At 41.2% G+C, this 26,142-nt stretch overlaps 1 protein-coding gene across 1 annotated transcript; it reads right to left on the minus strand.

Annotated features, from left to right (window-relative positions):
* Window positions 1-845: 845 nt before the first annotated feature.
* On the minus strand, window positions 846-24,832 carry NLRC4 (NLR family CARD domain containing 4; the record flags this gene model as incomplete). Its single annotated transcript, XM_082743000.1, is given in 18 exon segments — window positions 846-935; window positions 1,884-1,942; window positions 3,134-3,193; window positions 9,517-9,648; window positions 13,294-13,461; window positions 20,895-21,004; window positions 21,006-21,331; window positions 21,335-21,463; window positions 21,467-21,540; window positions 21,543-21,602; window positions 21,605-21,666; window positions 21,668-21,734; window positions 21,737-21,802; window positions 21,805-22,312; window positions 22,314-22,422; window positions 22,424-22,934; window positions 24,573-24,607; window positions 24,609-24,832. Coding segments are annotated over 18 exon segments (2,790 nt in total).
* Window positions 24,833-26,142: the final 1,310 nt, after the last annotated feature.

Consider the following 26,142-nt stretch of genomic DNA (forward strand, 5'->3'; position numbering starts at 1 on the left):
TCGTCACCATCAAACTGCCACACAACATGCTTCGCTTTTTGCACAAAAGTTAACTTTGATAACACATGGCTAAGTTTCCTGATTAATGCAAAAATCCTGTAGTGCTGAGGTTAAAAAAAAAAAAAACTAAACTAATTGCTTAAGATTCTGAAATACATTCTTGAAGGCAAGCGATCTATCACTGCTCATATAATTTCTTGCCAAATTCAACTGTTGAAAGTTTTTCAAATGTTTCTTTTCAAAAATGCACCTGGATGAAAAAGTAGAAGTAAGTATGTTAGTTGGAAGTGAAACAAGTTTTGTTTTTGTTTTTGTTTTTGTTTTTTTAAGAGAAATGGCTATGTTTGGACTGTGTTTTGCTTAAAAAAATCCTAGAATGCTCTCTAGGTAGGGCAAAGATTGTGAGTCTGCTCCATTATATTTACAAGTTATATTTTTCCTAAAGTGTAAGAAAACCTGATAGTAATTGGTACCAGTATAGCAGACCAATATAAACCAATTTCATATTTTTTCACTTTTTCTGATTCCTCCAGGAAATGGAAGATGACTTTAAAATTGAGGTGTAAGAGATGCTGTTAAATATTTGTCACAGTTTTTCAAAACTGGACTGAGACTTCATCAACCTTAGATCATTTCTTCTTCTTGAGAACCAAATACTAACTATTGTTTCTTGGGTATGGCATATTCCTAACTGTAAACTTGAGTAAGTGAGCCTCTTTCAGACCTGGGTTTTTGGGGTTGTCTTTTATTAATGCTCCCTAATGGAACTTCCTCCATTCATTTCAGAATAGGGCACTCCTGCAAAGGAAGATGGATATCCTAGGCATGAAGTCCAAGACAATAGCCTAAGGAATGGAGAGGTCCAAAAAGTAGGTTTCTCGGTGTGAAAGCTTGCACAGAACATCGCCCACCTGCTTGGACGGCTCACTTCTGGACTGTTAGAGGGAAATAACTGGACTGAAAAGGGAAATAAAGTCCTGTCTTCTGTAAGTCATGGTGTGGGAGGGTCGCCTGTTATACCAGCTTGAGCTTGTGCCTAACCTAATCATACCTGAGGCTTCTTTCCTCTCTTCCTCCTTCCCATAAGAAGCCCATCTTTATTGGTTGGAAGCATTTTTCGCCCTGCTCTCTCGGACTCACCTTTATAGCCTTTCAGCCTCTGCCTCTTTTCCATGTGCTTCCTAGCATGGAATGCACTCAGCCACATCTCTTGTCTCTATGTAAGGCTCCTTCCCTAAAGGGCAGCTTTTCTCCTCCGTTAGCAGCAGGTTTTGCCACCTCAAAGAAATTTAACAAAGAACTTAAAGCTGGAATGTTTTTTTAAGTGCTGTATTATTTTACACTCCAACCACCAGGATATAAGGGTTCTAATTTGTCCAAGCCCTTGTTAACACTTGTTATTATCTGTCCTTTTTATTATAAACATTCCTAGTGGTTCGGAAGAGGGGTTTCATCATGGCTTTGATTTGCATTTCCCTGATGCCTAATGATTTTGAGCATCCTTTCTGGCTTATTGACAGTATACACACACACACACACACACACATTTGCAGGGGATTTTTTTTAAATTTAAATTCAATTAACATATATTATTCATTTCAGAGGTAGAGTTCAGTGATTCATCAGTCTTATATAACACCCAGTGCTCATTATATTGCATGCCCTCCCTTAATGTCCATCCCCCAGTTACCACATTTCCCCTGCCAGCAACCCTCACTTTGTTTCCTATGATTAAGAATCTTTTATGGTTTATATATATTCTTTGGAGAAATGTCTGTTCAGAACCTTTGCCTACTTAAAAAACTGAATTATTTATCTTTATATCAGTGAGTTGTAAGACTTCTTTATCTAGACAGTAGTCTTTTGTCAGATACATAACTTGCCATCATGTAAAACTCTTCTGCCATTCTCTGGGCTCTTTTTTCACTTTCTTGACGAAGCCCTTTAAAGCACAACAGTTTATAATCTTGATAAAGTCCAACTTATTTCTTATTTGTGTTTGCTTGTCATATCTAAGATTTTGCCAAACCTGAAGTCATGAAGATTTACTCCTAGATTTTCTTCAAAATTTTTCATTTCAGCTCCTACATTTATATCTTTGATACATTTATTTGAATTTTTTTTTTTAGAGAGAGAGATAGCACAAAGAAGGGGAGACAGAGAGAGGGGGAAAGAAGCAGACTCCCCACTGAGTAGGGAGCAATCCCAGGACCCTGAGATCATGATCTGAGCCAAAGCCAGACACATAACTGACTGAGCCACCTGGGTTCCCCGATTTTCTCCTAATTCTTTCTTTTTTTTTTTTTTTAAGATTTTATTTATTTATCAGAGAGAGAGAGAGAGAGAGAGAGCACAGGCAGACAGAATGGCAGGCAGAGGCAGAGGGAGAAGCAGGCTCCCTGCCAAGCAAGGAGCTCAATGTGGGACTCGATCCCAGGGCACTGGGATCATGATCTGAGCCGAAGGCAGCTGCTTAACCAACTGAGCCACCCAGGCGTCCCGATTTTCTCCTAATTCTTAAATCAGTTTGGGAAATTATATTTTTCTGAAAAACATGTTTTCTTTGTTTCCATTTTTTTGGTATCACAGTTGATGGATTTCCATATCTTTTAAACTTCTGATTAATCTAGAATATGACTCCCTTTTTGCCTTTGACCTTTGTAAAAAGATGTATTTGTTAACTTTAGGGAGAGAGTGGGTGGGAGGGGGCAGGGAAGAGAGAGTCTTAGAGCCTGATGCAGGGCTCCATCCCTAAGATCTCTAAGGACTTTAAGATTGTTATCTGAACCAAAACCAGGAGTCCCATGCTTAACCCAGTTGCACGACTCAGGCACCCTTGCCCTTGATGTTTTAAACAAACTCTCTTTTTTTTAGAACAGTTTTAGATTTATGGGGAAATTGCAAACATAGTACACAGAGTTGCCGTACACTCCACCCCTAGCTTCTGCTATTATTAACATCTTATATTTGCATGGCATATTCACTGCAATTAATAAACCAGTACTGATACTTACAGGTATCAGTACCTGATTAAGTCTGTAGTGTATTGATATTTCTTTTTACCAGTGTCCTTTTTCTGTTCCAGGATTCCATCCAAGATACCACATTACATTTAATCATCATGTATCCTTACATTCCTCATAGAACCTCTTGTCTTCTGACAATTTCTCAGATTCTTCTTGTTTTCGATTACCTGGACAGTTTTGAGGAGTATTGGTCAGGTATTTTGTAGGACTTGTCTGATGTTTTTCTGATTAGATTGGGGTTTTGCAATTGGGAGAGGAAGATCACGGAAGTGTAAAGGATCATTTTCCTTATATGTCCAGGATACAAACTATCAACACAGTCTGTCAATGCTAATGTTGACCTTGATCACCTGGCTAAGGTGGTGTTCCATTTATCCTCTGTGAAATGTCTATACCAGCACTGAGGAAGTCACTATGGGCAGTCTCCACTTAGGTAGTTGGAGTTAGGCTCCACTTTCTTGTGGGCAAAGTTATATACATAATTATTTGCAGTTTTGTATAGGAGATTTATCTCCCCCACTATTTGTTCATTTATTCAATAATTTATATCAGTATGGATTCATGGATATTTATTTTATGCTTTGGGATATAATCCAATGCTACTTTATTTTATTGTTCAGTTGCGCAGCTTTACTGTGAGCTCTTTCAGTTGGTTTCTGTATCACTTTGACTTTCTCCTATTACTGTGGGTGTCTTTGGTTGATTCTTTGTTTTGAGCCCTTCCTTACTTTTGTGGCATTGTATGATGCTCTAAGCTTATACATTTCCTGCCCTAGTCCTAGAATTAGCCATTTTGTCAAGGGCCCTGGTTCCCTTTTATTTTTAAGATTTTATTTATTTGTCAGAGAGAGAGTATAAGCAGGGGGAGGGGCAGAGGGAGAAGCAGGCTCCCCGCTGAGCAAGGAGCCCAATGTGGGACTCGATCCCAGGACCTGGGGATCATGACCTGAGCCGAAGCCAGATGTTTAACTGACTGAGCCACCCAATTGTCCCCCCTGGTTCCCTTTATTAAAAAATGGTATTAGAATCCAAAATCTGGGTACAGTGAGTGCTTCTTGCTTCTGAGGTGTCATTGCTTCTAAGTCCTCTCAGCTGACAGAGCAAAGAATATGTGTATGTACACATGTAAGAAAAACTCCATTCATGCTAGCTCCCATTCCTCCCCTGTGTCTCCTTTAACTATGCATACAGAACACTCAGACACTTCTGGTCATCAAGCATGTGAAAGCTTTTCCCCACATCATGCAATTCCGTGACACTAGGTGTATGTCCTACAAGTTAACTCAATTCTTGCACTATCAGCCTGGAAATCATGTCCAGTTTCACAGGCCAAGGGCTCAGTCCCATTAGACTGATTCCCCCCCACACACACTTCAGATGTCCATCACAAGTGGTAGTCCCCGGGTTATCCACAACTTCTGTCTAATTAAGCTACAAATTGGAGGTTCCCATGTTCCCTCCTCAGGTTTGATTAATTTGCTAGAGCGGCTACAGAACTCCAGGAATCACATTTGCCAGTTTATTGAAGAATACAGATGAACCACCAGATGCAGAGCTAACCTAAGGCAAGGTCTGGGAGGATCCCATGCATAGGAGCTTCTGTCCCCATGGAGTGTGGGGTGCGCCACCCTCCCGGCATGAATTTGTCTGCCAACCTGGAAGTTCCCTTAACCCTGTGCTGTTGGGGTTTTCGAAGGTTTCCTCATGTAGGCATGATCAACTGTTAACTCAGTTTCTAGCCCCTCTCTGTTCTTTGGAGGATGAGGGGTGAGAATGAAAATTCCCAGATTCTAATTATAGCTTGGTCTCTCTGACCAGCCTCCATCCAGGAGCCACGAGGAGCCCACCCAGAGTCACCGCATTGGAACAAAAGATGCTCCCAGTGCTCTTATCACCTAGGAACTTACAGAGGTTTCAGGCATTGTGTCAGGAACTGGGGTAAGAAACCAATATTTTTTTTCTATTATCTCACGGTGTATATGTATATGTGACCATAGATATCAAGTAAACATGAAATGAGTCTATACTGATGTCTCCAAATCTAATTTATACCATGGATTTTCCAACCTCCTCCTCTTGCTATAAATTCCTACTCCAGCAATGAAAAACCCAGCTTCCACCATCTGCCATCCTTTTACTTAATTATTCCAGTGTAAATGTATATAGCAGTATCAAAATTGTTAACTTGTACCCCAACTGAATATAATTTTATCAGTTAGAGTATAGCACTTATGTACAGTTTATTTTGCCTTTAGTTTGACAGATCATTCATTGCCAAAGTTATTTAGGGCAGCATTTTTCCCCCTTATCCCCTAGCGAGCTAGTTTCACAATTTTTAGTATAGTTAGAATGTTCTGCATTCTTCATTCCATCTTCGGGTTTCCCAGACCTCCTGAATGATTTTTTTTTTAAGATTTTATTTATTTATTTGACAGAGAGAGCACAATCAGGGGGAGCTGCAGGCAGAGGGAGAGGGAGAAGAAGGCTCCCCTAGAGCTCCTGATCCCGGGACTGTGGGATCATGATGTGAACCGAAGGCAGATGCTTAACCAGCTGAGCCACCCAGATACCCCTAATGATTTTTTAAGTTGCTTTTTTGTTTTGTTTTGTTTTAGTAATCTCTACACCCAATTGTGGGCCACAAACTCATGACCCTGGGATCAAGAGTCGCATGCTCTTCTGACTGAGCCACCCAGGCACCCGCTAAATGATTGCTTACTTTGCATACATTAAGACTCACTCTTTGCACTACAGAGTTCTGTGGGGTTCAACAAATGTATGCACATTTACAGTATCATGCAGGATATTTGAACTGTCCTAAGAGAATGCTCAGCGCTGTACCTGTTCAACCCTTTCTCCCCTCCTCCTGAGCTCCAGACAACCATGGAACTTTTTAAAAATTGAAGTATAACTGATATATTATATTATATTATATTATATTAGTTTCAGGTGTAGAACATAATGATTTCAGAACTATATACATTGCACAATGTTCCTCATGACGAGAGTAGTTATTCTTTGTCACCTATAACTGACTATATTCCCCGCGCTGTACTTTTCACCCCCGTGACTTATTTATTTTATAACTGGAAGTTTGTTCCTCTAATTCCCTAAATCCCCTTCACCTATTTCACCTATCTTCCCACTTACTCCCCTCTCATAATTACCACTAGTTCTCTGTATTTATGACTGTGTTTCTAATTTTGTTGTTGTTTGTTTGTTCATTTATTTTTCAGATTTTAGATCACACAGTAGTTTTGTTTCTCAGACTTATTTCAGTTAGCATAATACCTTCTAGGTCTGTCCCTATTGCAAATGGCAATATTTTGCTTTTTTATAGCTGAGTAATAGTCCACCGTGTATATATACCATCTTCATTCATTCATCCATCAGTAGACAGTTGGGTTGCTTCCATATCTTGGCTATTGTAAAAAAAAAAAAAATACTTCAATAGACCTAGAGGTGCATATATCTGTCCAAATTAGTGTTTTTCTTTTCTTTGGGTAAATGCCCACAGTCACTGAACTTTTTACTGTCTCAACAGTTTTGCCTTTTCAGAAATGTCATGTAATTGGATTCATACCTTTTGTGGCCTTTTCAGACTTGCTTCTTTCACTTAGCAATATGTATTTTAGTTTCTTCTATGGCTTTTCATGGCTTCATAGCTTGTATCTTCTTACCACTGAATAATATACAATTTATGGCTATACCACAGTTTGTTTATCCATTCACCTATTGAAGGACATCTCCATTGCTTCCAGGTTTTAGTGATAATGAATAAAGCTACTACAAACATTCATGTGCCTGTCTCCATTTTGACTAATGAAATTATTTATGTCACTCTATCTTTTCTTGAGCAATCTTGCTTGACTTTTTTTTTTTTTAAAGGAAACTCTGCATGGGACTTCAACTCACTACACCAGGGTCGAGAGTCACATGTTCTACAGACTGAGCCAACCAAGTGTTTCAGTCTTGCTTGACTTTTATTTATTCTGTTACTCTTTCTAAAAAATCAACTTCAAGCTTTATTACTCTTTTTAGTGTATTTTTATTTTCTGTGTCATTGACTTATTTTCTGATGTTTACTACCCTGGGGTTTACTCTGATGTTCTTCTGGCTTCCTAAATTGGAAACATTAATCTTCAGTCTTCTGAAGGCTATGAGAATTTTATTCAAGCCCTACTTTTACTACATGCCACAAGTTTTGGTACATAGCATTTTCTTACCATCCAGTTCTAAGTATTTTTGTTGAAATTTGTCACTGTGAATTTGTAGCATACCTATCTGCCAAATTAGGTGATGTTCCCCAGTATCCTGAGTATAGGCACAGAAAAAGTGGAAGTTTAAGGACAACCTAGGCTTAGAATTTTGCCGGGAAAGTACATCCCAACCACTGTATCTAATTTCACCCCTCGCAGCCACATCTCATTTTCTCCCTGCATCTCATCAGGTCGTCTTTCTTCAATTAGAGAATCTGTCTCTCATTACACTTTGTTCATTCCCCTGTGGTGTCTATCACATATGTCCATCATTAAATGTTAATGCCTGTGTGCAGTGTGTAAACCTGGCAATTCACAGACCTGTATCCCTGGGGCTAATAATACATTATATGTTAATAAAAAAATTAAAAATATAAAAATAAAATCACAAACCACTCCCCCCCCCAAAATGTTAATGCCTAAATTGGCTTGTGGTACTGCGGGTGTGAGAGTGTCACAGGGGACTATAAGAGATGGAGATGGATGGCGACTGACCAGCTGCTGCAGCCTAAACAGGCAGAAACATTTCAACATCTCTTTGAGAGCTTGGAAGTGCCGATGTTACCTTTAACTAATCTGCTGCTCAGAACTATCACAATTATCCTTCACAATTACCCATAAGTACTCAGTAGACTTGCTATATCCACAATTATACGGAAGCCTTCTTGTATAGTGACAAGTGACTCTTCTCCCCATCCAAATCACTTGGAGAAGGGGAAAGGAACCGCTGCAGAAGGCAAGGAGACCCAAATCCAGAGACACCCGGGAGCAGAGAGTCAGAGCCAGAAGTGACCATGGAAACAAGTCTTGGATCTAGGCTGACATCCTGGTGGCAGGTGGATTAGGGTACTGTTTTTTCTTTTTTCTTTTTTTTTTTTTTTAAGATTTTATTTATTTATTTGAGAGAGAGACAGGGAGAGAGAGCATGAGTGAGGAGAAGGGCAGAGAGAGAAGCAGACTCCCCGTGGAGCTGGGAGCCCGATGCGAGACTCGATCCCGCGACTCCGAGATCATGACCTGAGCCCAAGGCAGTTGTCCAACCAACTGAGCCACCCAGGTGTCCCATGGGTACTGTTTTTTCTAAGCTGCAGGGTGTACCCTCCTTTAGAGGAACATGAAATAAATTTAATGGGTTGCAATCAGCATCTGTTTTAAGTGAAATAGGACAGAACGAATAGAAAATAACAGATTGTGTCCTACAGAGCATAAGATAATTACTTTCTGTGAAATTTTTTAATGTGGATGTATGTGCTAATATTAGATCATGAGATAAAATGTATTTTTAATGGAAGGTCATAGTAAAAAAAAAAGCTTAAAACGCTCTAGACAAGAGGCTAAGTTACATATGGGGGTCTGGAGGAGAGGGCATAGGAGGAGATATTTAAGTTAGGTCTCAAAGGGATCGTAAGAGAAGTTAAAGGACATTCTAAAGGAAGTGCACGTACAAAGGGAACAGCAAGAAGTTCATGATGGTGGAACCTCATTTAGGGAGGGAGGCATGGCAGAGATGAAGGTGGAGGGGTGCCTGGGTGGCTCAGTGGGTTAAAACCTCTGCCTTCGGCTCAGGTCATGATCTCAGGGTCCTGGGATCAAGCCCTGCATCAGGCTCTCTGCTCAGCGGGGAGCCCGTTTCCTCCTCTCTCTGCCTGCCTCTCTGCCTACTTGTGATCTCTTGTTTGTCAAATAAATAAATAAAATCTTTTTTTAAAAAAGATAAAGGTGGAGAGGAAGGTAAGCTGAGGTTTTGTTGTGAAGAGTCTTAAACACAAAGTGAGAGGTTTTACTTTTATAAATTTTACTTATTTTGCAAGATGAGAAAGGTTCTCTTCAAAAGGAAGATAAACCTAGTATTTGGTTCCCTTTGAAACCCACAGAAGAAAATAACAGTACTATTCATTGAGCATTTACAGTAGGTCAATGTTGAACTTCTTTCTATGCATTAGTTTAATTACCGATTAGCACAGTAACTACTTATATGGTTCATATTATAGTGACTCTCCTTTGACAGACGGGCAGACTGAGGCTTAGAGACCTTTTAAGTTGCTCAGATCGTCCACCTATCAAGTGGAAAGGGTGGGCAGGTCTGACCCCAAAACCAGTGCACTGGACCACTTTATAAAGATGGAGCCTCTAAACAGCCATCTCATCAGCTGATAGAGACCAAAGACGGAGAATGTTTGGCTTTCCCTCTTCAGCTTATGCCTCAAGCACAAGCGGACTGCTTTTTATACCTGTGCGAAGTGGAGGAAACAGCTGGAGGGGAGCAGTGCCAGCATCTACTCCCACTCCCCACTTCAACAACTCCTCCTCTTCTGTCTCCAACACTTTCCCTGCTTTAGTACAACAACCTTCTGGGCCTGCTGCTTTATAAAAGAGGAATAATGTTAGCTTTTATTAAGGATGTCATGATTATTCCATAAACTCTTCTTAAAAACACTTTGAGGAGGCGCCTGGGTGACTCAGTGGGTTAAGCCTCTGCCTTTGGCTCAGGTCTTGATCCTGGGGTCCTGGGATGGAGCCCCACGGGGCTCTCTGCTCAGTAGGGAGCCTGCTTCCTCCTCTCTCTCTCTCTCTCTGCCTGCCTCTCTGCCTACTTGTGATCTCTGTCTATCAAATAAATAAATAAAATCTTTTAAAATAAATAAAACTAAAAAAATAAAAACACTTTGAGAATAAAGTAGTTACTCCTATTGGATTGTTCATTTTGTAATATCATTTTTACTTGCATTTGAAGGTACATTGTTGCAGCTAAATTTCCAAGAGTCCCCTGCCTTCTGTGACACTTATTCTTCTCATTTCCATGTACAGGCTATCAGGCACTAGGCAACTCAAGTCAAAGGGCAACTTAACTGGCTAGCTCAGTTCTTACTTCCTTAGATATCCCATCTCCTCTCTGCTCTCACTGGCCACCCTGAGAAGTGGGCAAATCAGGCTGATACCTACTTAAAGATTTGAAAGATGCTAAAAGGCTTCTGCCTAAAAAATATCTCCCCAACATCTGTTCTAATTCTTTTTGTTTTTAAGATTTTATTTATCTGACAGAGAGAGAGCACAAATAGGGAAAACAGCAGGCAGAAGGAGAGGGAGAAGAGGCTCCCCACTGAGCTGGGAGACTGACACGAAGCTCGAACTCAGGACCCTGGGATCATGACCTGAGCGGAAGGCAGCCGCTTAAAGACTGAGTCACCCAGGTGCCCCTGATTCTAATTCTACACACTCTCCAGTGGCCCTCTTGAAAAGACACACCCTTTTCAATTCGTTTAAGGTATGAAGTTACCTGACAGGGATTATTTATTAGCTAACTAATTAGTCTGTCACAGAAGCCACCTGCTTCCAATATCACCAAGAACAGAGAAGGGACCTGTAAGAATGACACCTAGGATTATATGATTTGATGGGTTAAGGGAGTAGGTAAAGGAGATGGAGGTAGAATTAGGAAATAAAGGAAGAAAAGATCCAGAACTGAAAGCACTGTTAGGGAAGCACTATTGGGCTCAGCAGCGTAAGCACTTAGAGACATGTGCATCCCTAAGAGAAAAGGTTTTAAAAAGAGAAGTTGGTGGGGAGTTAGTTTTTAACAGGTACAGAGTTTCAGTCAAGGAAGATGAAAACGTTCTGGAGATGGATGGTGATGGTGGTTGCTCAAGAAGGTGAATGTACTTAATACCACAGAACTGTGCTCTTAAAATCAGCTAAAATTTTAAGTTTCATGGTATGTATACTACAAATATATTCTAGACAATCTGTGAGGGAAATGAAGTCAAGGCTGTTAGAGAGTATGTTAGTCACCCTTCAAGATGGCGCCAATGATGCTTGCCTTCTACTATATACTTCCCTGTATTGTACCACTCCCCACAGTGGATAGAGCTGACTTGGGTAACCAATAGATGAAGCAGAAATGACCCTCCAAGGCTGTCTAAAACCTCCAAGGTTCTAAAAGACATTGTAGCCTCCAACTGGTTCTCTCTTAGATCTCTTGCTCTGAGGGAAGCGAGCTGCCATATTGTGAGGACACTCAAACAGCCTACGGGAGGTCCAGGGATGAGAACCTGAGGCCTTCAACTGACAGCCAGCATTAAACCATCAACCCATTGAGGAGCTGCCTTGAAAGCAGATCCTCCAGCAGTCCCATTTACCATCTGGACTGCAACCTCATGACAGAGCCTAAGCCAGAACCCCTTAGCTCCCACATTCCTCACCCACAGAAATTGTGAGATAATATTGATATCTGTTGTAAGCCACTATTTGGGGGTGATTAATCTGTTCTATAGAAATTGATGACTAATACAGATAGCATGAAGACACCCCCCCCCCATCAGCTGCCTGAGTCGGGTAAAATCTTCTGTCATTTACAGATCTGTTTGTTCCAGGATAATTTCACAGTAGCTTAAAGATATTCGTGATCCCATGGGGTGCCTGGGTGGCTCAGTGGATTAAGCCTCTGCCTTCAGCTCAGGTCATGATCTCAGGGTCCTGGGATCGAGCCCCGCATCAGGCTCTCTGCTCAGCAGGGAGCCTGCTTCCCTTCCTCTCTCTCTCTCTGCCTGCCTCTCTGCCTATTGTGATCTCTATCTGTCAAATAAATAAATAAAATCTTCTAAAAAAAAGATATTCGTGATCCCATTTAGATACAGTTGCACTTATCTTTACATGTTTTGAATACCCAACAGGCATTCCTTAAAAATATTTCCCAAAATTGGAAAGGCATTGTTGAATTTCAAATAGTTAAGGCTAGCAAGAGCAATTCCTAACATAATATACCTTGTCAGATAATGGGAATGTTTTTCCTTTAATATGATAGATGCAATGCTTAAAAACCTGAAGGCAGGAAAGTATTTTCTTTTTTTCTTTTTTTTTTAAATTATTTTATTTATTTATTCGATAGAGAGAGATCACAAGTAGGCAGAGAGGAAGGCAGAGAGAGAGGAGGAAGCAGGCTCCCCGCTGAGCAGAGAGCCCGATGCGGGACTCGATCCCAGGACCCTGAGATCATGACTTGAGCCGAAGGCAGCCGCTTAACCCACTGAGCCACCCAAGCGCCCAGGACAGTATTTTCTTTTCTTTCATTTATTTATTTAAATTTAATTAATTAACATAAAATATATTATTGGTTTCAGGTGTATAGGTCTGTGATTCATCAGTCTTATACAATACCCAGTGCTCAGTACAACACATACCCTCCCCAATGTCCATCACCCAGTTACCCCTCCAGCACCCCCCTCCACCCCTCCTCAGTTTGTTTCCTACGATCTTACTCTTTGTCTCTCTAGCTTAATCTTGTTTCATTTTTCCCTCTCTTCCCCTAAGATTCTCTGCCTTGTTTCTGAAATTCTACGTATTGATGAGATCATTTTTTAAAAAAGATTTTGTTTATTTATTGATAGCACAAGACGGGGAGCAGCAGGCAGGTAGGCAGAGGGAGAGGGAGAAGAAGGCTCCCTGCAGGGAACCCAATGTGGAGCTCGATTCCAGGACCCTCAGATCATGACCCAAGCTGAAAGCAGATGCTTAAAGACTGAGCTACCTCTAGTTCCATCCATGTCATTGCAAATGGGAAGATTTCATTTTTTTTGGTGGCTCCATTATATATATATATATACACACATATGATGATTTCTTTTTTTTTTTTGGTGGCTCCATTATACACACACACACACACACACACACACACACACACATACACACATACCATATCTTCTTTATCCATTCATATGTCAGTGGACATTGTGAACATTACTGCTATAAACATTGGGGTAGCAGGTGCCCCTTTGGATCACTACATTTGTATCTTTGGGGTAAATACCCAGTAGTGCAATTGCTGAGTCATAGGATAGCTCCTATTTTCAACTTTTGAGGAACTTCTATACTCTTCCAGAGTGGCTGTACCAGCTTGCATTCCCACCGGCAGTGTAGGAGGGTTTCCTTTTCTCTGCATCCTCACCAACATCTGTTGTGTCCTCACATGCTCTCTTACACTGTTCTCATTCAGTTAATGCAGGCAACGGTACCTAGGGTTTTCACAGCATTTGGTGACAGGCAGCAGGAAACTAATTGGATTTCTTCAAGGTCACAGGGTTCAGTTGACAGAAACTTTACTATGTAATCCATTCCTTTCCCAATGTCAGACAAATGCATCGGATGAAGTAAACTCATCTTCTTCAGGTTTGTCAGCAAAAAGTTGGAAAGGAAATACATTAGGGCATCAGGTTAATTTGATTTACGCATTGATTAATGGACTGAAAAGAAAGCAAAGAACCATTGCACAGAGATCTTGCATGTTCTTTCTGTAGAGACCTTGAGTTATAAAAAGCAAGAGAGTTTTTCTTCTTTCAACTCACTCTCCCATCTCCTGGATCATACAAAGGTCACCTATGTGAAGGTCATTCTCTCAGCAGCATGAGAAAAACCATAGTAAGGTCAGAGATGGGTGTCTTCTTTATCTAAAAGCATGTTCTCCAAATACAGTGGAATTGGACTAGAAAATAATAACAGAAAAATAACAATCTCCAAACACTGATAAATTTAACAGTAGACTTCTAAATAAGCATGGATTAAGGAAAACTAGACAATATTTTGAAAATGATAGAAATAAAAATAAAATATATCAAAATCTGTAGCTAACACAATGCTTAAAGGAAACTGAATTTATGGCTTAAAATTTTCCAAAAAAGAAATCTGTTGAAACAGATAATTTAACTTGCAAATCCTATCAAACATTCAAAGGAGAAATAACGCCAATTCTACAAAATCACTTCCAGAAAATACAAGTTTCCCTTTTATGATGTCATTAAATGACACAAAACCCAGGCCCAGAGGATAAATTAAAAGAAAAGTTCAAAAATAATAACAAATAAAAAAGAAAACTTCAGAACAATATATCACTCATGAACATAGAAGCAAAAATCCTCAACAATATATTACTAAGGTTTCCAGCCATATATAAAAAGAATGTTATACTACCACCAAGTGGGCTTCTTACAGGGAATGCAGAGCTATTTCAGTATCTGCTGATCAATCCATATAATTCACTGTATTAACAGTCTAAAGAAGAAAAATTGCGGGCGCCTGGGTGGCTCAGTGGGTTGAGCCACTGCCTTCGGCTCAGGTCATGATCCCAGGGTCCAGGGATCGGGTCCCACATCGGGCTCTCTGCTCAGCGGGGAGCCTGCTTCCTCCTCTCTCTGCCTGCCTCTCTGCCTACTTGTGATTTCTCTCTGTCAAATAAATAAATAAAATCTTTAAAAAAAAAAAAAGAAGAAAAATTGCATGATCGGATATATTGAGGAAGAAAAAACATTTTACATCATCTGACATCCATCCATAATAAGAATTCTCAGCAACCTAGGAAGAGAAGGGAACTTCCTCAACCTGATAAAAGTCATCTACAAAAATACTACAGTTGATGGGGCACCTGGGTGGCTCAGTGGGTTAAAGCCGCTGCCTTCGGCTCGGGTCATGATCTCAGGGTCCTGGGATCGAGTCCCACATCGGGCTCTCTGCTCGGTGAGGAGCCTGTTTCCTCCTCTCTCTCTCTGCTTGCCTCTCTGCCTACTTGTGATCTCTCTGTGTCTAATGAATAAATAAATAAATAATCTTAAAAAAAATACAACAGTTGACATTATACTTAAGGGTGAACGTCTGAATGCTTTGTTCTTTTTTTTTTTTTAAAAGATTTTATTTATTCATTTGACAGAGAGAGAGAGATCACAAGTAGGCCGGGAGGCAGGCAGAGAGAGAGGGGAAAGCAGGCCCTCCGCGGAGCAGAGAGCCTGATGCGGGGCTCTAGCCCAAGACCCTGGGATCATGACCTGAGCTGAAGGCAGAGGCTTTAACCCACTGAGCCACCCAGGCGCCCCTGAATGCTTTGTTCTTAATATCAGGAACAAAGGAGGCTATTCACTCTCAACCCTCCTATTCAACACTGTCTTGCAAGTCATAATCAGTGCAATAAGGCAAGAAGATAAAATAAATACAAATCAGAAAGGAAGGAATAAACCTGCTATTTTGGGGGATGACATGAAGTGAGTATAGCAAATGTGTAGAGTATAAGATCAACAGACAAAAATCAATTGCATTTCTATGTAGTAACAATAAATGATTGGCAACCAATTTTATAAAATTCTATTTACAATAGCTCCAAAAGAATGAAAAAGTTAGATATAAATCTGATAAAATATATACAGGATCAACATGATGAAAACTACAAAATGGGGCACCTGGCTGGCTCAGTGAGTTAAAGCCTCTGCCTTCAGCTCAGGTCATGATCCCAGGGTCCTGGGATTAAGCCCCGCATCGGTTTCTCTGCTCAGCGGGGAGCCTGCTTCCCTTCCTCTCTCTCTGCCTTCCTCTATGCCCACTTGTGATGTCTGTCTGTCAAATAAATAAATAAAATCTTAAAAAAAAGAAAACTACAAAATGATGATAAATGAAAGAAAATCTAGATGAAAGACAAATCATACTCATAGATTGAAAGATTCAACAAAATAAAGATGTTAGTTCTCCCTAAATTGGTCCATAGATTTAGTGTAATTCCAGCTAAGATCCCAAAGAGTTTGATATTATAAATAATGTGAAAGGCAGAGGAACTAAAATACACAGAACAAATTTGGAAAAAAACAAAGTTGGAGAAACAACACTACTCAGTTTTACGACTTACTCTAAAACTACCAGTTACTAACACTATGTGTTATTAGCAAAGGAGAGAAGGGTATTGGCAAATGATCAATCAATAAGAGTATAGAGTCCAGAAATACACCCACATAATTACAGCCAGATGATTTTGGATGAAAGTACAAAGGCAATTCAAACATGAAAGAATAGTCATTTCAATAAACTAGATATTCATATGCAAGAAAAATGAACCTTGATCTAAACATCATATTTTCCATAAATGTTAACTCTAATGGATCATAAATATAATTATAAAACATAAAAATTTAAGAAGAAAAGATAGGAGAAAATCTTCATAACCTGGGATTAGGCAAAAAGTTCTGAGAAATCACACCAAAAGCGTGATTCATACAAGCAACAACGGACTGCAGCTAAATCTAGAATGTTTGTTCTATGAAAGATACCATTAAGAGAATGAAAAGACTAGCTACAGATTAGGAGGAAATATTTTCAAATCACTTGTCTGACAGAGGGCCTGTATCCAAAATATATAAAGAACACTCAAAACTCAACACTAAGAAGATAAATTACCCAATTAAAAAGCAAGTGAAAACTTAAACAGACACTTTGTCAGAGAGGTATATAATTGGCAAACCAGCCCGTGATAAGTTTTCAACTTTTAGGAGCTAAGTATGATGAGATAACAGAACACCAGAATTCCAATTGCTCCACACCCTCATCAGAACTTGGTGTTTTCTGCTTTTTTTTTTTCTTCTTGTAGGGCAATTGTAAAATGACAAAAATAAAAACACAAACGCTATTAAGTGCTCGTGAGAATTCAGAGCAGCAAAACCTCTCGTATATTGCTATTGGAAATGTAAAGGGGTACAAACTGGAAAATAGCTTGGAAGTTTCTTAAAAAGTTAAATAAGCGCTTGTCCCATAGCTTAGCAATCCTACCCCTAGGTATTTACCTAAGTGAACTGGAAGCTTATTTTCAGGGGTGCCTCGATGGCTCCGTGGGTTAAGCGTTTGACTCCTGATTTTGGCTCAGGTTATGATCTTAGGTCATGATCTCAGGGTGAGGCTCCGTGCTGGGTGTGAAGCCTGCCTAAGATCCTCTGTCTCCCTCTCCCTTGCTCTTTGACTCTCCATCCCCTCCCCGCCCCCGCCACCACCTGGGGCATGCACACTCTCTCTCTCTAAAATAGGGAAAACTTATTTTCACACCCAAACCTGCATACAAACATTTATAGGAGCTTGATTTATAATTATCCAATCTGGAAATAACCTACATGTCTTTCAGCGATGATGAGATAAACTGTGGCACCTCCATGCAGTGCAACACTATTCAGCAAAGAAATGGATGAATGAGGAATATTCTGAAGAAATGCGGAGGGCAAAAATAGAAACCAGCCTTGGGTAGAAGTGACAGGGCACTGGATTTTAAAACTTTTTAAATTTATTTGACACAGTGAGAGAGAGAGAGCACAAGCAGGCAGAATAGCAGAGAAAGAGGGAGTGGAAGAAGCAGGCTCCTCAATGAGCAGGGAGCCACACGTGGGGCTTGATCCCAGGACTCTGGGATTGTGACCCGAGCCGAAGGCAGGGCACTGGATTTTAGCTATAAGAAGGAATGAGCACTGGTTACAAACCCAAATGTCAACGAGGGCCTGGGAGATAGTGTCATTCCAAGAAGTAGAACAGGTGGGTACCATGCCACACGGAGATGATGTATCTTGTCCACAGAGCATAGGAACATCTCAGGAAGCTCTAGCTGATTGTTACCAAGTGAAGATGTGGGCATGCAGTTGCCAGACCTATAATTATCAAGAGAAATGAGTAACCTGTAGTTTCACACTGCAATCTCCCAGTTGCAAAGTGCTGCCAACTCCAGGGAGAAGAATCGTGACCAGGGGATGGGAAAGGGAAGGTGACTTTGTTGTAGACAGTTTTATAATTTGGGTCACGTGAATATGTTAAACAAAAAACAAATGTAAAAATTAAAAACAAAATATTGGCAAACATTCAAAAGACAATTCTGTACAACATGTAGGCCAAATTCAGCACGTAGACAACCAGTGTGCAGGATCAGCACAAAGGAACAGCCATCAAGAGGAGGAGGCGAGCTTCCTGACACAGAAGTTAGTCTAATGAAGTCCCGGTGACCATGCAGAATCTTATGGAAGGGATTCCTACATTGAGAAGGTTGCAAAAATTATCTATACAACAGAGTCTAGATTTTTTTAAAATGATATGAAATTTTCTCTACAGGGTGACAAGTGAGGCAGAGCCTGATGGGAAATCTAGTGAATAAAAAGTTATCTTGGATTACAGTCAAGAAGAGCAAGGCTCCTTCCAGCCAAGAGTTTCACACCAACAGTAGCCCCTGTTCTAGGCAGCAGGGCTGATCTACCTAGGTCAAGCTGCTCTACCCAGGTAAGGCAGATAGACATTCACCTATAATACTATTTTGAATTTTGGGAAAACTTCCCTTTACCCAGGAAGACTGGCCCCACATGTATGTGTCTGACGCCCAAAAGTTCTTCATGTTAGACAAAATCTGTTCCCAAAATCTTCTTTCTTTTTTTTTTTTTAAGATTTCATTTATTTATTTGACACACACAGAGAGAGATCACAAGTAGGCAGAGAGGCAGGCAGAGAGAGAGGGGGAAGACGGCTCCCCGCTGAGCAGAGAGCCCGATGTGGGGCTCCAACCCAGGACCCTGAAATCATGACCTGAGCCGAAGGCAGAGGCTTAACCCATTGAGCCACCCAAGTGCCCCTCCAAAATCTTAATTCAAAATGAATAATACGTGGGGTGGGGTGGGGCTGGTTATGTATGTTATGCAGTTTCCTGGACAAGAAGCCAGTAACACAATTAGCTACCAGCTTCTGCAGGTGATTAGTTTACAGGCTATATTTCCTCCCAGTCTTGAAGCGGGCAAGGCTATCATTTGGCAAGGAGGCAGTGAGTGCTGGGTAGAAATGGAGATGCTGAGAAGAGGGGAGAGGTCAGTGAAGACAAGCTGAACCTACCACAGCACACACATACACACACACACACACACACAACCATACAAATTATATTGCCATTCTGTCAAACTATAACTTCAGCTCTTGGAATCGTCCCTGGTGCTTCCCAGTATGACAGCCTTCCCCACCTTATGGACGGCTCTCTCAGTCCTCCCACCTCCCTTCCAAGTCCTGACATGTGGTTGAAACTATTAGGACATGTTTTTTGTTTTTGTTTTTTTTTTAAATTTTTTATTTCTTTTCAGCGTAACAGTATTCATTGTTTTTGCACCACACCCAGTGCTCCATGCAATCCGTGCCTTCTCTAATACCCACCACTTGGTTCCCCCAAACTCCCACACCCCCGCTCCTTCAAAACCCTCAGATTGTTTTTCAGAGTCCATAGTCTCTCATGGTTCACCTCCCCTTCCAATTTCCCTCAACTCCCTTCTCCTCTCCATCTCCCCTTGTCTTCCATGTTATTTGTTATGCTCCACAAATGAGTGAAACCATATGATAATTGACTCTCTCTGCTTGACTTATTTCACTCAGCATAATCTCTTCCAGTCCCGTCCATGTTGCTACAAAAGTTGGGTATTCGTCCTTTCTGATAGAGGCATAATATTCCATAGTGTATATGGACCACATCTTCCTTATACATTCATCTGTTGAAGGGCATTTTGGCTCTTTCCACAGTTTGGCAACCGTGGCCGTTGCTGCTATAAACACTGGGGTACAGATGGCCCTTCTTTTCACTACATCTGTATCTTTGGGGTAAATACCCAGTAGTGCAATTGCAGGGTCATAGGGAAGCTCTATTTTTAATTTCTTAAGGAATCTCCACACTGTTGTCCAAAGTGGCTGCACCAACTTGCATTCCCACCAACAGTGTAAGAGAGTTCCCCTTTCTCCACATCCTCTCCAGCACATGTTGTTTCCTGTCTTGCTAATTTTGGCCATTCTAACTGTTATAAGGTGGTATCTCAATGTAGTTTTAATTTGAATCTCCCTGATGACTAGTGATGATGAACGTTTTTTCATGTGTCTGATAGCCATTTGTATGTCTTCATTGGAGAAGTGTCTGTTCATATCTTCTGCCCATTTTTTGACATGATTATCTGTTTTGTGTGTGTTGAGTTTGAGGGGCTCTTTATAGATCCTGGATATCAACCTTTTGTCTGTACTGTCATTTGCAAATATCTTCTCCCATTCCGTGGGTTGCCTCTTCGTTTTTGTTGACTGTTTCCTTTGCTGTGCAGAAGCTTTTGATCTTGATAAAGTCCCAAAAGTTCATCTTCACTTTTGTTTCCTTTGCCTTTGGAGACATATCTTGAAAGAAGTTGCTGCGGCTGATATCAAAGAGGTTACTGCCTATGTTCTCTTCTAGGATTCTGATGGATTCCTATCTCATATTGAGGTCTTATCCATTTTGAGTTTATCTTTGTGTATGGTGTAAGAGAATGGTCAAGTTTCATTCTTCTACATATAGCCGTCCAGTTTTCCCAGCACCATTTATTGAAGAGACTGTCTTTTTTCCACTGTATATTTTTTCCTGTTTTGTTGAAGATTATTTGCCCATAGAGTTGAGGGCCCATATCTGGGCTCTCTACTCTGTTCCACTGGTCTAAGTGTCTGTTTTTATGCCAGTACCATGCTGTCTTGGTGATCACAGCTTTGTAGTAAAGCTTGAAATCAGGTAACTTGAAATCAGGTAAAACTGTGATGCCCACCATTTTATTTTTGTTTTTCAACATTTCCTTAGCGATTCGGGGTCTTTTCTGATTCCATACAAATTTTAGGATTATTTGCTCCAGCTCTTTGAAAAATTCCAGTGGAATTTTGATCAGAATGGCATTAAAAGTATAGATTGCTCTAGGCAGTATAGACATTTTAGGACATTTAAAGCAAAACTATATGATACCTATTATTTCCATGGCACCCCAATGGGCTTGATTATAGCTTAAACTGCTGATGTTTACAATACCTGGCAGCCCTACAGTCTGGAGGTCCTGAATACTCCAGGTTTTCAGGTTTGTCACGGGTGTGATGTGCTGCTCCTCTTCTATGGTGAGGGCACTGGCTTCCACGGTGACAAAAATTATTCTCACGGGTGCCGAGGAGAGAACTAAAGCTTCGAGCCACACCAGCATACCTCTTCATGCACAATCTGAGGCTTGTAGCAGAGCTGAATATCTTTCCTAGGTATCTGATTTTTTGCTTATTCAACTTGCTGAAATCCCGGAGTGTGACCTCCAGAGTCTTAAATTCCTGCTTCCAGTTGCAGAACAAAGACATGGCCATGCTGGGAATGTAGGTTTCTGAGGACTCTTCTCCACGCCTGCTTGTGTCTCCTGTGATCTTGTCCCATGAGACCAGAGCTTCTCCATAGAAGTTAAGTTTAATGAAGTCCAGAGGACTGACCTAATTAAGTAAGTGTTCAAAGAAGTTAAATAAATAATCAGGGATGTTCTCTGACTTGATATATAAGCTTTTACCACAAAAGGAAGCTTCAAATTCTTTAGTCAGGTCTGATTCGTATATATGCTCATAGAATCAATTAATGCCACACTCTGTAAAGGAATTGATGTTTATGGCTTTCAGAGTTTCTTGCATGGTGGTGTTTTTCACATTTGCATAGATTCTTGCCTCCAGAGAGGCTTCTTAGTGTTGGAGAGCCCAAGGCCCGAGGAGGTTGCCATCTTGATACACTCCTGCAGTCTTTCAAAACAGTCCCGGTGGCTTCGGTAGCTGATCCAGGTGTACGGGAGCAGGTTGCTATACTTGGATGTAAAGTCTGAAATGAAAACCATTTTATGCAAGTGACATTTCCCTTGGTCACCTCCTCTGGTTCTTGAGACTTCAGTGAATTGCCGACCCTGCATCCTGCTAGGTCTCCTGGGATGAGTCGTGAAAGAATTTATACTTGGGCTTGAACCATTGAGCTGTGTATTTACAGAGGAGTCCAGTTGTTGGTAGGGTGTCCTCATTCACACTGGACATGTCTTCCGGTTGGAAATCAAATCTGTGGAAAAACACGCCCCCCCCCAAAGTGAGGTCTCCATAGTACTCCAGACTCTGAGTGAAGTCACCTGCAGCCCCCTCTCTAAGTTTGTGCTGGTTTTTGTATATCAGCAGATCATAGAAGGTAAGGATCAGTGTTGTTTGTGTGTTAGAGTGGAACTTATTTTCCCCCATCTGGATGACACAAATGATGACCACAAAGTGAGGGGTCTTCATCAGACTCCTCAAGCACCTGGATTTCTGACTTTGGAGCAACAAACCTTCAGCATGCTCCTTTGTCAGCACTTTCCAGATGAGAGTCTGGGCACTGTCCTCCGTCATAACCCTCTCAGCAGTCAGGGCACCAAACTGCCTGATGTGCCTCAGGCACTCAGTGGTGGGGGGCGACAACACCCATATTCTGGAGGCTGTGGTTTTCCTTTATGAGGATTTCAGTCTCTGGGCAGTTCTGGGCCCTGAATTCATTGTAGCCGCCAAGGAGAAAAAGAACTCTGCTGTAGTTTCAGCAGCATGGCCAGGAAAGTTGGCTTCCTGATTACATCAGGTATATGCACGAGTTGATCCCACATAGTTGCAAAGAACCCACCTTGTGCCCTGCTCAGCTGGAAGAAGAAGATTAATTTGAACTTGGTCAGAGCCCCACACTTTCCAGAGGCCCAGAGTGTGTCAATTTGCTGTAGCAGAGTGGACTTCCATTTGCCCGACTCCCCTTTGATGATGCAGGGGCTCTGAAGAGTGTCTAGCAGATAATTTGGGGTCAGCTGCTCCACTCGGTAATGGTGATGGTCCTTCCTCCATAGAACACCTTCTGTAAAGGTGCTTTTTGAATTAAAAATAATGTCAATATCTTTACTCAGGGGACAGAAGCTCAAAAAAGATGGGATATGGTATAAATCCTTTAGGTTGTAAGTCAAATCATCTAAGTCTTCTTCTGATATCTGCTGAAAAAGCCCAGTCAGAGAAGAGGTGAGGTTAGAGGACCCAATTCTGTGTCTCCCCAGAACTTAGAGTTCACGAGGATGAAGATGGAGTTATGCAGAGGATTTTCCATTGGTGACCTGACTTTCCTTCCCCAGTATGAGCCAGCACAATGGATTCCAAATATTTACTCTTCCCTTTTTGCCTTCTGTTTCCTCCTTCCCACCACAGGATTTTTGTCTCAGCCAAACGGGAATGGGAGGAGCCTGTGTTAGGGCTAAGGAAAGTGTGTGAGAATAGTAAGGATTTGGCTGAGAGGGATGGTTAAGGGTAACTTTCCCCAGATCAACCCTTAACCCTGATTAAAATCTATCATGAAGGGGCGCCTGGGTGGCTCAGTGGTTTGGGCTGCTGCCTTTGGCTCGGGTCATGATCTCAGGGTCCTGGGATCGAGCCCCGCATCGGGCTCCCTGCTCCGCAGGAAGCCTGCTTCCCTCTCTCTCTCTCTGCCTGCCTCTCTGCCTACTTGTGATCTCCGTCTTTCAAATAAATAAATAAAATCTTTAAAAAAAAAATAAAAAAAAAATAAAATCTATCATGAAACAAAATAAAAGCTATTACTTATTGATAATATTACTAAAAATAGTAATTCCTCACTGGACTAAAGAATGTCAAGAACCATGACCGTGTTAACTTCTTGAATGCCTTCATTATCCAGTTTGATTTTGAAATGAGACTGCACTAAATCTTTAATCCCTGACCATGGAGTGACTTATTTGACTTCAATGACAAGTAATCTAGTAGTTTTTGTTGAGAGTATCTGAGTTTTTCCTCTGTGGAACCAAAAACTACCTAATGACATAAAGAGAGAGGGGAGCAAACGTTCTCTCATTGGGAGTATAGGCTTTCTTCATAGTTTATTCTATTTGTAGAACAGATATAAGAAAGCTGATACTTGCTGAAAAGAAGGGCCATCTGTACCCCAATGTTTATATCAGCAATGGCCATGGTCGCCAAACTGTGGAAAGAACCAAGATGCCCTTCAACGGATGAATGGATAAAGTAGATATGGTCCATATATACGATGGAGTATTATGCCTCCATCAGAAAGGATGAATACCCAACTCTTGTATCAACATGGATGGGACTGGAAGACATTATTCTGAGTGGAATAAGTCAAGCAGAGAGAGTCAATTATCATATGGTTTCATATACTTGTGGAGCATAAGGAATAACACGGAGGACATTGGGAGATGGAGAGAAGTGAGTTGGGAGGAATTGAAGGGGGAGACAAACAATGAGAGATTGTGGATTCTTGAAAAAACAGGGTTTTGGAGGGGAGGGGAGTGGAGAGTTGGGTGAGCCTTGTGGTAGGTATTATGGAGGGCACATATAGCATGAAGCACTGGGTGTGATGCATAAACAATGAATTCGGGAACACGGAAAAGAAATAAAACAAAATAAAATTTAAAAAAAAGAAAGTTGATGGGACGCCTGGGTGGCTCAGTTGGTTAAGCAACTGCCTTCAGCTCAGGTCATGATCCCAGCGTCCTGGGATCGAGTCCCACATCGGGCTCCTTGCTCCGCAGGGAGCCTGCTTCTCCCTCTGACTCTGCCTTCCACTTTGTCTGCCTGTGCTCGCTCTCGCTCGCTCTCTCTCTGACAAATAAATAAATAAAATCTTTAAAAAAAAAAAAAAAAAAAAAAGAAAGTTGATACTTGCTTTGTCCAATCAAATCCTGAAACAGGATAGTTCTACTTTTCAAGGGATCTGAGAAAGAGGTTATAGGATTCGGAGCCCTTCTTCAAAATCAGGGGAATGATCCCTCTCACAGCCTTCTGCTTGACCTTCTCGCAGCAAATGATTTTTGTTTCTTCATGATTCAGAACATTCCACACAAATAGCTCATACACAATTTGCTTTATAAGAGTCATTCCCATCCTTTGAATGAGGACTCGACTATTCTCCTTTATGAAATTCATTGAGGAAATGGGGGGAAATATACACATTTATTTATTTATATAAAATGTGCTGGGGCCCCTGGGTGGCTCAGTCATTAAGTGTCTGTTTTTGATTCAGGTCATGGTCCCAGGGTCCTGGGATTGAGTCCCACATCGCATCATCAGCGGAGAACCTGATTCTCCCTCTCCCCCTCCCCCTGCTTGTGTTCCCCTGTCTCGCTGTCTCTCTCTGTCAAATAAATAAATAAAATCTTTAAATAAATGAAGAAATAAATAAAATGTGCATCTCAGCAGCCTGTTGCCAGAGCACTAGGGTCATGCCCTCCTCACACCCACCTCCAACCCATGTTGAGTTATGGAAATGCCAAATACTTGAATTCTAGGCCCTCAAGAAAAGTTCTGCAAAGTCCACATCCTTAATTTGAGAGTCTTTCTTGAGCAACATGGTTTTTCTTTGGAAATGAATTCAGGGAAGCAGTCTTATGCCTCAATATAAAAGGGTCTCTAGGGACGCCTGGGTGGCTCAGTTGGTTAAGCAGCTGCCTTCGGCTCAGGTCATGATCCCAGCGTCCTGGGATCGAGTCCCACATCGGGCTCCTTGCTCAGCAGGGAGCCTGCTTCTCCCTCTGCCTCTGCCTGCCATTCTGTCTGCCTGTGCTCACTCTCTCCCCCTCTCTCTCTCTGATAAATAAATAAAATCTTAAAAAAAAAATGTTTAAAAGGGTCTCTAGTGGTAAGACTGTGGGCTTTAGAGTAATGAAACTGGCCTGGGATCTGCCAGTTGCTATAAGCTGTGTAACCTTGGCAAGCTGCTAAACCTCTCCATGCCTGTTTCAGTGCTCTGCTGCTAAGTATTGAACACACTTGTTCTCTGGGGTAAAGGCTCTGGTTGGTAGCATTTACCAATCTCCACATTAGAAGTATTTTCACCAGGGCTGATCTTAAGCTAGCAACATATGTCAACTGGCTAACAAAAATCATGATAATTCGACAGTCAGTTCTGACTAAACAGTAAGAACTAGCGCCAGTACCCCACTTGTTGCTCACCTGTACCAGGGAGTTGAGAAGAGTATTTAACTTAAGAAGTTATGAGAATTCCTATGTCATATCTCATAAAAGGAACAGTTCAATACATGTTAGCTACTATTTTTAGCCATTATTCTTCTGTCACCACCCAAAGGAATAGCACATTTCACCTCCCATAGAATTTGGTCTTCTCTAGAGTATCACAGCAAAACCATTGTCTGTACCAGGGGTAAGCTCTGGCACCACTCCAAGTCCCTGGAGAAGCAGAGTCACTTCTGTTTCTGGCTCTCCACGATCTAACTCTC

Source organism: Mustela nivalis, assembly GCF_964662115.1.
Source record: "Mustela nivalis genome assembly, chromosome: 8".
NCBI lineage: Eukaryota > Metazoa > Chordata > Mammalia > Carnivora > Mustelidae > Mustela > Mustela nivalis.